Source organism: Chenopodium album, chromosome 10 (assembly GCF_948465745.1).
Source record: "Chenopodium album chromosome 10, dcCheAlbu1.1, whole genome shotgun sequence".
Taxonomy (NCBI): Eukaryota; Viridiplantae; Streptophyta; class Magnoliopsida; order Caryophyllales; family Amaranthaceae; genus Chenopodium; species Chenopodium album.
Window position 1 is genome coordinate 27,645,691 of NC_137843.1, and position 12,641 is coordinate 27,658,331.

The window sequence follows — 12,641 nt, forward strand, 5'->3', positions numbered from 1 at the left end:
CTAGCTATTGGTGGGTGTTGCAGAGATTAAGGGAGTTGATTGGGTTTGATATAGAGCGATCTGTATTTATTTCAGACCGTGATCTTGGGCTTTGTGCGGCTTTGAGAGAAGTCTTTCCAGGGACGTCACATTTACTCTGTCTATGGCACATCAACAGAGATGTGGAGGCTAAGGTGACGAAGATGTTTGGAAACAAGACGGTTGGTGTCAGTTTTAGAGCTGGGAGATGGTTCAAAATCGTGAATGCAACAACACAGGCGGAGTATGATCGTGCTCTAACTGCCATGCAAGTGAGGTGGGGAAAATATCCGGAAGTGATTCAGTATGTTCAGAGAACATGGCTTTGTCATAAGGAGAAAATTGTGAAATTTTGGACGAACCAGATTCTTCATTTTGGTAACACCACCAATTGCAGAGTTGAGAGCCAACATTCAGCAGTGAAAACTTGGTTTGAATCATCCACAGGTTAGTTGTATGATTTTATTAGTTGTTCTGGTTGTTACGTAATTGTAATTGCATTTCAATTTACTAATTGGAATCATTGGCAGGTGCTTTGGATACCGTATGGGCCCGAGTCCATTGTCATATCGGTAATCGCATCATAGAAATTCGTAATGAGTTGGAGGCATCAAGGTCTAAAATTGGTCAGATGTACAGACAGTTGCCCCTGTCACGTATAAATGGCAAAGTGTCTCAACATTGCTTGAAAGTTCTGGATAAGGAGATGAAAAGGATGCGGGATTTGAGTTACCAGGTCCATGAACGGTGCGGATGTGCTATGCGTGTGACCCATGGTCTTCCATGTGCTTGCCAGATACATGATTCGATAGTTGCACAGACGGGATTGTATAGCAGCCAAATTCATTATTTCTGGAAGACACTGGTTAGGGCACGCAACGGGGTTCGGTCACCGACTCGAGAGTTTGTGATTGCTACAGTTGGTGGATCACATTTTATCCGTCTTGACCTTGTACCTGATTCACCACTCCCGCCGATCGCCGGTTGGTGGACGGAACACCACGAGGATAGTGTCAACGGATGGGATCAAGCATATCAATTGAGAAGGGACATGTGGGATGCATTAGTTAGGTAGTTTGTAATGTACATTCACTAACTTTGAACATTTGTACGAAAATTAGATTTATGAAATTAATTTTATATGTATTTGCTTTTAATCTAACATGATATTTGTACAAAACATCAAATATAAAATAAAATAAGTGTCCAGTTTATACATTACATTTTTAAAAATAAAATACAAATAAGTTCATAACATAATTAAAACCATCACTAACAGAACATCTAATCAAAATAATCTAAAGTCCCATTTTTGACTTCCAATCAAATACAAGTTGCTCAGTCATTGTTCGAGTCTCACTCGACATTTCAGGATACTCAGCTAGTGCTCTTTGGTGAATCTCCATGGACCGACCCATCCACTGCAAATAAAACAATAACATATTATAACACAAAAATTAATAGAAGTCATTGTTAATATAATATTAAGCATTAATACGTACGTAATCAGTGTTAGTCCGCTCAGGCAGGTTGCTTGTAACTCCTGGACCTGGAGATACCCGCGGGTGAGAAAACCTGTACAGCCACTGCATGTAACCGGGCGCAACCGAAGGAGCTGCAGCACTAAGCCTGGGTAGGGCACCTAAAACAACACTCTGAGATACCCCAGGGACAAACCTATTCCACAACACAGCTGTCATCTCAGTCGGGAAGTCTACCCGATACATCTTCAAGTTAGTCGGCCTCTTGGCCTTCTCTGGCCTGATGATCTCGCGGGGAATGCCTTGCACGAAACCAAGCTGGCGGACCACTCTATCCGGCATGTACGGCTCAATGATGTTACGGTACTGGATGCAGCCAATGAATAAAGTGGGGGGCACTCGTAATGCAGGATCAGCTCCGTACGGTAGCCAGTTCACCTCACGGTCGGTAAGCGCATCAATCCTAGTACGAAAAGCTAACAGGCGCTCCAGGTTCTTGCTAGGACATCCCGCTCCTACATCCCAAGCAGACGCACGAGGCATTTGAAGGTCCCGGGTCAAGGTACCCTGCTGTGGCCGAAAGCACGGAAAGTACTCGTAAATCCACGCTTGCAGAAGCGTGAGACAACCAGCAATCGAATCAGCACCTTTCCGTGATGCCGTGCCCAGTTGTCGATACAAGTAGGCCAGTGCAGCTGTTCCCCAAGCATACTCGTTAATAGGGACATCCGTGTGACATAGCTCGTGGAGGAAGGAAGGATGCGTACGGTTACCACTCTTGTCTACAAACAGTGTACCTCCAAGCACTAACCACAAGTATGCATCAAGCTGCTCACTAAAATCCCGGTCGACCGCCAACGTCGACTCAAAAATCTTATCAGTCAACACCCCACTACCCTGCCAAATGGTCTTTGTGCCGCAAACCTCAGACAGATCATCTGGAGTCATATCCATGGTGACCGAGCACTCGTCCCGTAACACGTCCGTGCTAGGAGTAGTGGACACCATATTGCCTGCAACCCGTAACCCAAGTATGTTGTACACGTCGTGCAGCAAGATCGTAATCTCCCCAAATGGCATGTGAAAGGTGTTCGTATCTGGCTGCCACCTCTCAACAAAAGCAGAAATCAACGGCCAATCAAGTCTCTTAAACATCAGGCCGGGCAAGTGAGACAACCAACTAGCATCAATCTCCGCAATGGCCTCCACAGATTGACGGCCTCGCCAAGTACACAAGTCAGAACATAACTTTGTCCTACTCAAACAGCGCAAAACACTACGCTCCTGCTCCATCCAGATATATCGTGCCACGTGACCGCCAAAACTAGGGATAACTGACCCATCCTCAGGCCCACCCGGCATCGGTTCCTGCACTAACCATGCCTCTGCAGAGCTGGAAGTAGGCTGACTCGACCCACTACCAACAAATCTCCCAAACTGACCCCTATATACCATATGGTAATCCTGAGGGTCCTGTTCTTCATCCCGGTCACCAGCATGACTACCCGAACATTCGTCTTCCTCGTCAGATATGGGTGCTCCACTTGCAGAGTACAAGGGCCGACTACTACCAGACTGTTGGTCTCTCGACCAACCACTAGTAGACCCGTATTGCTGCTGCTCGGGCTGAGCCAGTGAAGATCGAGATGTCTGTCTCCTAACAGACGCATTCAGACGTCGTGATATTGCATGTCGAGCACCAGAACCCTCGATCTACATAAAATTAAAAATTAATCCGATTTTAGTAATAACAATAACAATAATAACCATAATAACAATAACAACAACAACAATAATAATAACAATAATAATAACAATAATAATAATAATAGTAATAATAATATCAACAATAATAATAATAATAATAATAATAATAATAATAATAATAATACTAACCATAACACTTCAAAATAACAACAACAACAATAATAACAACAATAATAACAATAATAATAACAATAATAATAATAATAATAATAATAATAATAATAATAATACTAACCATAACACTTCAAAATAACAACAACAACAATAATAACAACAATAATAACAATAATAATAACAATAATAATAATAATAATAATAATACTAACCATAACAACAATAATAATAACACTTCATAATAAAAAAAAAAACAAAACAAAATCCGAAAAAAAAAATAAAATTAACAACTTTTTTAAACGGCCAAAAAAAAAAAAAAAAAAAAAAAAAAAAAAAAAAATTGGAACTTCCGCCCTAAATTTCCGGAAGTTCCATGGAGGATCCGCCTGGAATTTCCGGATCCTCCATGGAACATCCGGAAATTCTGGGCGGATGTCACACTTCCGCCCAGAATTTCCGGATGTTCCATGGAGGATCCGGAAATTCCAGGCGGATCCTCCATGGAACTTCCGGATATTCTGGGCGGAAGTTCCAGGATCCGAAATTAAAAAAAAAAAAAAATTTTACCTCGTCTCCACCGCCGCCGCCGCCGCCTCCGCCGCTGCCACCAGCTCCGCCAGAAGTCCTCCCTCCGAATCTTAGCCTAATCCGCCTCGAATCACCCATGTAAAACAATTTTTGAATTTTTTTTTTTTTACAAAAAAATTGTTTGAGAGTTAGAGAGTAAGAGAGTTTGAGAGTAAGAGAGTTAGAGAGAGAAGTAAAGAAGTGAGAAATGTGGGTCGGGAATGAAAAAACCGTATTTATATATCAAGGGTAAGATTGGAATTTCAAGAAAAAAAGGGAGCGTTACCCGGTAAAATGGGAGCGACAAATAACAACACCCGGGAGTTATTCGTGATGCGTGGGATTGTGGCTTAAGCATTGAGCATAAGTTGCAAGTGTGTGCGGCTAATCTGCGATCTTGGGGTGATGAAAAATTCAATAAAATCTTTAAAGAGTTACGAAAATAGAGGAAAAAATTGATGAAATTGAACAAAGGTGGGCTGACTACAAGGCAGAAAGAACAAAGGAGAGCTTTGGTGCGGGATATTGGTAATTTGGTGAGGCATGAGGAAGTCTTTTGGAAGAAAAGATCAAGGGCCTTGTGGCTTGAAGCATGTTGGGCCCGTATTGTAATACGACCCATTACATTTAGGGCACCAGTCCAAGAAACAATAACTCAGCAAAAATGAGCAAAACGGCTTGATTGGAATAAACAAGGAAAGCAGCATCAAGGATATCAATCAAGGAGATACTTGCCAAAGATACACCTACAGAACAGGGAAGAAGATAAATCAAGAAGATCTTCCTCATTTTGAATATATTCCAAATATCTTTGTAAACCCTAGAGATCCCTAGGTATAAATAAGCATAATTAGACATTTTGAGCATTCATGTACGCACATATACTCTAAATATAATAGAATTACTCTGCATTCACCTACGGAGCTTCGTCCCTACTGAAGAAGGAGGCTTGTCCTTAATCAGTATTGTATCTCTAAACTTATTCTCTTTACATAATAGAGTTCATTCTGTTTGCCTATTGTTTGTTCATTGCTTATCTATTGCTTTATTGCTATTTTATATGCTTTTGGTAGTATGATTGTTATTACCCCTCAAACCTAGCAGATTCTCATATGTCCTTGTTGAGATTTTCCTAAACAAAGCGGGAGATCGAATTACTTCGTTCTTTCATCGCCGGGCATCTGGACGAAAGAAAAAGAATACTATTCATTCCCTAGTTGATGATAATGGAATAGAAAGAAGGGGAAATGTGGGCGTTGGGACTGTTGCAAAGGCCTATTTTTCGAACCTCTTTTTCGACTGAAGGCTGTGTGGTATTGAAGAGGCATTGAGTGGTATTGAAAGCCGTGTTTATCCTGAGATGAACACAATTTTGAGAGCGGAGTATAAGGGTGACGAAGTTCGTAAAGCTTTGAGCCAAATGCATCATATCAAAGCTCCGGGTCCGAATGGTATGTGCCCTTTATTTTTTCAAACTTATTGGCATATTGTTGGCCCTTCGGTGTGTAGTCTTGTTCTTGGTATTTTGAGAGGTGACTCCATTCCTGCTTATTTGAATAATACTTTTTTGTGCTTATACCAAAGAAGAAGAATGCTACCAATATGACTGATTTTCGCCCCATTAGCCTTTGTAATGTGATTTATAAGCTTATCTCGAAAGTGTTGGCAAATAGGTTGAAGGTCTTCTTAAGTAAGATTATTTTAGTAAATCAGAGTGCTTTCACCCCGGGGAGACTTATTACAGATAATGTGTTAGTTGCTTTTGAGATGTTCCACCATATGAAAACGTCGAAGGCTAAAAAAAGGGAACTTGGCTCTCGAGTTAGACATGGCAAAAGCCTATGATAGAGTTGAGTGGGTTCTTTTGGAAGCGGTCTTGGTTTGTTTGAATTTTGATGCCTTGTGGATTGGTAGGGTGATGGAGTGTGTGCGTACAATGAGATTCTCGGTTTTGATCAATGGTACTCCGACTGATGAGGTTGTGCCATCTCGGGGAATTCGTCAAAGGGACCCCATATCCCCTTATTTATTTATTTTGGTGGCGGAGGCTCTTCGGGTCTACTCCGTAGGTCCCTTGAGAATGGTGCTATTCATGGTGTTAGAATTTCGACTGAGGCCCCTCCCATTTCTCATCTCCTTTTCGTTGACGACTGTGTGATTTTTGCAAAGGCTACCATTGAAGAAGCGTTTGTGATAAAAAAATATTCTCCATGTTTATGAGTGTGCTTCCGGACAAAAGGTTAACTTTGATAAAACCACTATCTCTTTTAGTGGTGGAATTGATGAGAACCGTAAGAATGAAGTCGCCTCAACCTTGGGTGTTCGTGTGGTGAACATTCATGACCGCTACTTAGGTTTACCGACGATAGTTGGGAGATCGAAAAAAGTTTTGACTAAGGGTATTAAGGAGAAATTATGGAAGAAGTTGCAAGGTTGGAAGGGAATGTGTCTTTCAAAAGCGGATAGGGAAATTTTGATAAAGGCAGTGGCCCAATCTATCCCTACCTACGTGATGAGTGTTTTAGACTCCCTTCCTTTTTTTGTAACGAAGTCCGATCTCTTATCTCTCAATTTTGGTGGGGTCAAAAAAAGGGCGAACGGAAGATACACTGGTTAGCTTGGAAGAAAATTTGTAGGTCGAAAGCTGAAGGGGGCCTTGGGTTCCGTGATCTTAAGATGTTCAACTGCGCATTGTTGGGAAAACAAGCTTGGCGTCTCGCAATGCAAACCGATACTCTCCTACATCGTGTGCTCAAAGCAAGGTATTTCCCTAATTCTTCATTTTTCGAAGCAAATCTGGGATTTAATCCTAGTTATACTTGGCGAGATATCTTTGAGGCAAAGTGGGTGGTAGATAGGGGATCGAGGTGGAGAACTGGCAATGGGCAAGGGGTTTGTGTATGGGGTGACAGGTGGATTCCCGGGACTCAGACTAAGAGAATTATTTCCCCTTGTCCCCCGGGGCAGAATGTATGAGGGTGGCAGAGCTGATTGATACCGAGAATGGTGGGGAGTGGAATGTCAGTAAAGTGCGAGAGCTTTTTATCCCATTTGAGTGTGAGCGCATCCTTGCTATCCCGATTAGTAAAAGACTCCCTGGTGACACTCATTGCTGGGATCATGAACAAGATGGCAATACGCTGTTAAATCAGCTTATAAACTGATTTTTGGTGAGCAATCGGAAGCTAGCTGTAGCTCTTATAATCAGTCCCTGCATAAGGTTTGGAATCAAATTTAGGGGGAATTTGTCCTGCCCCGTATCAAAACCTTCTTTTGGCGTGCTTGTAATGAAGCTCTTCCCACTAACAAGAGTCTTAATATTCGAGTGCCTCACATTCCTATAAGCTGCGGTATATGTGGTAGGGAGAGTGAAGATGCTGCCCACGCAATCTTGCATTGTCCTAGAGCAAGTGATATTTGGGAAGAATGTGGTTTAGAGGGGGAAGTGTCGGGTAGGTGGTGTTCCTTCCTTGATTGGGTGATCAATGTCTTTTCTCATCTTGAGAAAGACAGACGAAGGTGCGTGATGGCCTATTGTTGGGCTATTTGGGGTGCCCGAAACAGGAGGTTATTTGAGGGTGAGTGGAGTACTCCGAGGGAAGTGGTGAGCTATGTGGAAAAACTGATGTGTGAGATGGAACCTGATGGTGCTAGTGCTGTGCAGCATGAGGGTCGTAATGAAGCTCAGTGTTGGCAAGCTCCTCCGTCGAACTATGTAAAGATTAATGTGGATGTTGGGATGTTAGGGGCAATTGGCTTTGGGATTGGGATTGCTGCTAGGGACCAGGCTGGAACTTTGCTTTGGTGTGCTAGCGTGAAGATTGCTGGGGAGTGGGATACTAAATGCGCAGAAGCTAAAGCTATCTTGTTAGGCCTAAAATTTGCTCATGATAATGGCCGCCTTCGAGTTGTATTAGAGAACGATAGTGAATCTGTGATAAACGCTATCTCACGCGATGATCAAGGTGGAAATTCTTTCCATTTGCTGCTAGATGATATCAGGCAGGCTGCTAGTAACTTTGACTCTGTCAAATGGTCTTGGGTGCGTAGGCAGGGGAATCACGTTGCGCATGAGCTTGCTCACTTTCCTCCTTTTGTAGTTGGTAGAACTTTATGGTTTGATAAATTTCCTTCTATTATATGTAACCTTGCTACTGATGATGTTTCTCTGTTAATTGAGTAGTTGTGCCCCTTTGTGGGTTGTTTCAAAAAAAAAATGTTTTACACCTAATTGTTACCCGAAGTAGATGTTTTGGGTCTTTTCCCGAAAATAAAAAAAAATAAAAAAAAGTTGCATTTATTTGCAACTTTGTCATTTAAAAAATATTGTATGTTTTTATCAATAAGATAATCATATTGAGTAGAGGTGATTCATGGAATTTCTCAAGGTAAACTAGGCTTTAGATAAGAAGGTTTTTAGCTAAAAGAGGGTTTTAGTCGTTAGACCCAATTGTTAAATATTTTCTAAGGTCTTTCAAAAAAAAAAAATCTAAGGTGTATCCATGGGGGTGTCGAGCAGATTAATCATATTGAGTAGAGGTGATTGACATTAGCCTGACCCACTAGTCCGGCTGACCCAACCTGAAAATAGAGCAGGTTTGGGCAAGCCTAAAAATGCTTTTTTTTTTGTTAAAATCATGAACCCGACCCGAAAAAAGCCTAAAAGCCTCTTAATGCGAGAGCATCAACACTACTTTTGGGCCGTATTCGACTAATGTTGATTTGACTAACACGGAAAAATATTTGGGCTCGATTTGAATTATTTGGATGATTTTCCTCATATGTGGGAGGCAACTTTGGTTGTATTTATTTTAGTTATTTTCTTGTAATTAATCCTAGCCTTTCATTTTGTATCGTTTAGATTTATTGAGCTTTAGGGTTATATTTCATGTACTAGTGCCTTTTATAAAAGAAGTTACTTTATGATGAAATAGATAGACTTGTTTTGCTTATTGAAAATATGAGGATTTTTCTCCTTTTTGAGTTCTTTGTGATCTCTCCTTTGTGGTAAAATCTCAATCTTTATCAAACTTTGTGATTGATTAGATTGAAATCATTGTTTCATTACACTTTGTGACTAGTGAATCAAGTTATTTTGCTAGATAATCTTACTTGGTGTTTGATTATTTTACCCTTGTTCTTAGATCTTGATCCAAGATCATATCTTTATTTTTCTTTGCCATCAAAAACTCACAAAAATCATCAAAATTAGATCTTTGTTCATCTTTTACATATCACGCTTTACATCAACAGACCCGCTACTTTAATAATATATACTTATAGCCTTACATCCAAGTGTGGGGATATTTACCTACACCCCCATCCACCCAGCTACCAAATAAAGTAATTTTTGTTAAAAAAAGAAAAAGAAATTTCATTCTCCATTATTTTCTTCAAAAACCTTCATCTTCCATTGTCTCTCTCCAAACATTTCAATCCACTTCATTTTCTCTCTCCAAACCTTCATCCTCTTCATAATCTCTCTCTAAAAACCTTCATATATTTCCTCACATGAGTTTTGTCATAATCTATTTACGTCACTACTTACCGAAACTTCATTGTCGACACAAATTCATTAATGAGGTACTAATTTCTCTTTTTTTTTTTTCCAATTCAATAATTTCATATAATTGTTAAATGTCGACTTCATCACCCTAATTTTTTCCCCAAATTAATTGACAAAGCATAGAAGGAAATCTTAAATTGTTGGTTGAATTATATTAATGTTTGCTATACTCCCTCCATTTTTTTTAAATGCATCACTTTGATTTTTGCACTATTCACATACCATGGTTGACTTAATTTTTTTCACCTCTATAAAATAAATTAATGTTATTATATAATATATCCTTGGATTAGTCAAAACGTCTAGTTTCATAATTTAATTTTGTTACAATTTTTACTAATAAACAATAAAAGATACTCACGGTCAAAGTTACATCTTGGCAAATGTGCCGGTCAAACTGATGCAAATAAAAAAACAGAGGGAGTATATTATATTTTTTTTCGATATTAATATATTGGTAAGATGTCATATTATTATTAGGAAAAATTGTCAAAAATAATACAAACTTTGAGCGGTCCGCTAAAAACAAGTCAATTTTTAATTATTTTTTAATAATACAAACTTTGAGGGATATCCGCTTTAAACAAGTTATTTTACTTATAAATTATTTGGCCGATTAATTTTTTTTATTTATCTTATAAAGTTGTTTAATAGTTTTTAAAAAATATACAATGTTACGCGTTTCATATAACCTGTTCATGAGATAACTAACCGGTTTTAACTTGTTCAGAGCGGATATCCCTCAAACTTTGTATTATTCAAAAATAATTAAAAGATTGACTTATTTTAAGCGGACTGCTCAAAGTTTGTATTATTTTTGACAATTTTTCCTTATTACTCCCTTCGTCCCCTTTTGATAGTCCCTTATGAGCATTTTTCACGGGAATTAATAAACACAAATAAGAATAGTAAAAGTACATTGAAAAAGTAAATTGGCATTGGGTATGCAAAAAAGTAGAGAGATAAAGTAACAAAAATACATGGGAAAACAAAATTTACATGGAAAAGTTAAATTTGCACCAATATTGTTGCAAATTGGAGGGAATTTTGGTAAAAAATTAATATTAATGGTTGTTAGAAAAAGCAAATGGGGTGAACATTTTGGGACTAAAATTTGCCCATAAAGGACTATCATTTGGGGACGGAGGGAGTATTATGGTTGAATTATGTAAGAGTTTGGAATTTTCTTTTTTTTCTTGAACTAAATTATATTGTGTTCTCATATTTTATGATTGGTGGACAAGAAATTTTAAACAATGTAATTGTTGTAATTTTCTATTATTTCGTAGGATTATTAAGAATTGTATTTTTGATAAAATGTTCATTTTTTTTACTTTTACCACCAAGAAAAAACACAAAATTATTTTTTACCACCTGTAGACACCTGATTATGTCTCCCCAAAAACCAAACCTAATGATGAATATTTTTCACGTCATTGATATCGAGTAAGGTGAAATGTTGAAGAGTCTCGTAAATTCTTCTGTTTGCTAAAATGTTTTAATAAAAATAATTCATTTCTGTTTTCGAAAATCATTCATTTCGTATCCTGTTTATGAAAAACGTTCAATCTAATTTAGTTTGGTCCATAATATAGGTCTAATAATTGTGTAGATGGATGGGGCTTGAAAAGACCTTTCCAACGATATATATATTATAAGTCCAATTCTGAGTTATAACTAGGAAGTTATGGTCAAAATACTAAACTGGGCCTAAAATGAGTTTTATGTGCGACCCAATGATCATGTGGAGGGTCCATTAATCTTAATTATATTCCTAAACTGATTAGGATTAATTATAAGCTTCCATAACTTTCTAAAAGATCTTAATTATCCTTTTTGAAAAGATAAGATCAAAGAAATTGAAATTGAATAAAACTCCTCTTTTTGAAAGTCTTAATTTTATTCGAAATGAAAGACGTTCAAAGATGATCAGATATTATTTTTGTGCCTCATAAACTTTATCCAAATCTTAGATGGTTGGATAGCCCTTGAAATTATCTTTCCAATGATATATTATAATATTAATTGCGAGCTATAACGAAAAAGATATGAAAGAAATACGAAACTCTATCCAAAACTGAAACCCTTTCACTATTTCGGCCATATATTTTATTCTACAAAAGATTTTAATCTGATTCTAATTGGGATGGAAAGTATACTTGAAGATATTTCCAACGACATGTTATATGATTTATTTCGACTTCTGGATCAAAAGATATGATAAAAACAAAATCCTCAAAAAACTGTTTTTATCGTGCCGTGATGGTCCCATCATGCCAAGATACTTTTTATCTTGCCGCGTCAAAAGGAATTTTACTCCGACTCGAATTGTAACGCTTTTCTATCGTTTTTGGATATTTTTCACTATAAATAGAGTCGATTTCCTCCGTTTAAATCACCAACAATTATCTTTCTATTTTTTTTTCTCTCTAAATGCTAGAATCTTATTTTTTTTCTTTCTTTTTTTAAACCTTGCCTTTTCAAAAATAACGTTCGTCCGTCACGAGACTTAGACACACCTAGCCAAGTTCGAAATTGTCTTCTCCCTATTCGCCCTAGACGTGAAAGGTTGATAATTTCTGAGGGTTTGGTCCCAAATCTTATTTCAATTCTTTGATTAGATTTACTGTTTTAATATTTTCTTTGAAGTTACTAACGTGTGTATTGTTTTGATAGAAAGAGATACGAGGCAACAAAGTAAGTTATTTTATTGCTATATGTCTTTAGAAAGTATGCTTAGATTATATTAAAGGCCTGTTCACATACGATTATTTTCAGTTCAGTTCAGCTCTAATAAGTTCAGTTCAGCTCAGCTCTAATAAGTTCAGTTCATTTCAGCTCTAATAAGTTTAGTTCAGTTCAGTTCAGTTCAACTCCTAATTTCCTTCACTTATAAAATTTTCATTTCAGTTCACTGTAGTTCAGTTCAGTTCAACTCAGTTCAGTCAATGAGAACATGCCCTAATTCCTAGTATCATGTTAGGATGTCATTTATTGCTTTCTAGTATCATGCTTATGTTGCTTTCTATTTCTTCTATCATGTTAGGGATAAAACTTTAATTTTTATTGTTTAGTGACATGCTAGGATTTGTTATTAATCATGTTAGTACCATGCCTAATATTATGCT

The 12,641-nt window shown here is 37.9% G+C and overlaps 2 protein-coding genes across 2 annotated transcripts; one reads left to right on the forward strand and one right to left on the reverse strand.

Moving 5' to 3' along the window:
• Positions 1-1,156: 1,156 nt before the first annotated feature.
• LOC145565112 (uncharacterized) lies at positions 1,157-4,253 on the reverse strand. The gene is made up of 4 exons (XM_081625208.1): positions 3,948-4,253; positions 2,952-3,212; positions 1,521-2,372; positions 1,157-1,439 (listed from the first exon to the last, which is right to left on the reverse strand). The coding sequence occupies exons 1-4, from the start codon at positions 4,044-4,046 to the stop codon at positions 1,317-1,319; spliced, it is 1,335 nt and encodes a 444-aa protein (XP_081481334.1). The 5' UTR covers positions 4,047-4,253; the 3' UTR covers positions 1,157-1,316.
• Positions 4,254-6,919: 2,666 nt separating this feature from the next.
• LOC145565113 (uncharacterized) lies at positions 6,920-8,130 on the forward strand. The gene is made up of 2 exons (XM_081625209.1): positions 6,920-7,089; positions 7,311-8,130. Exons 1-2 carry the CDS (start codon positions 6,920-6,922, stop codon positions 8,128-8,130), a joined length of 990 nt encoding a protein of 329 aa, XP_081481335.1.
• Positions 8,131-12,641: the final 4,511 nt, after the last annotated feature.

What these genes read in the sequence shown, in the direction of transcription:
- LOC145565112 (XM_081625208.1), bottom strand. Translation starts at nt 4,046, where the DNA reads ATGGGTGATTCGAGGCGGATTAGGCTAAGATTCGGAGGGAGGACTTCT. An exon ending in ACCCTCAGGATTACCATATG is followed by an intron (nt 2,373 to 2,951) that starts GTATATAGGGGT and finishes TTGACTGATAAG; the next exon opens with ATTTTTGAGTCGACGTTGGC. An exon ending in AGCGGACTAACACTGATTAC is followed by an intron (nt 1,440 to 1,520) that starts GTACGTATTAAT and finishes TTTTATTTGCAG; the next exon opens with TGGATGGGTCGGTCCATGGA.
- LOC145565113 (XM_081625209.1), top strand. Translation starts at nt 6,920, where the DNA reads ATGAGGGTGGCAGAGCTGATTGATACCGAGAATGGTGGGGAGTGGAAT. An exon ending in GAACAAGATGGCAATACGCT is followed by an intron (nt 7,090 to 7,310) that starts GTTAAATCAGCT and finishes TATATGTGGTAG; the next exon opens with GGAGAGTGAAGATGCTGCCC.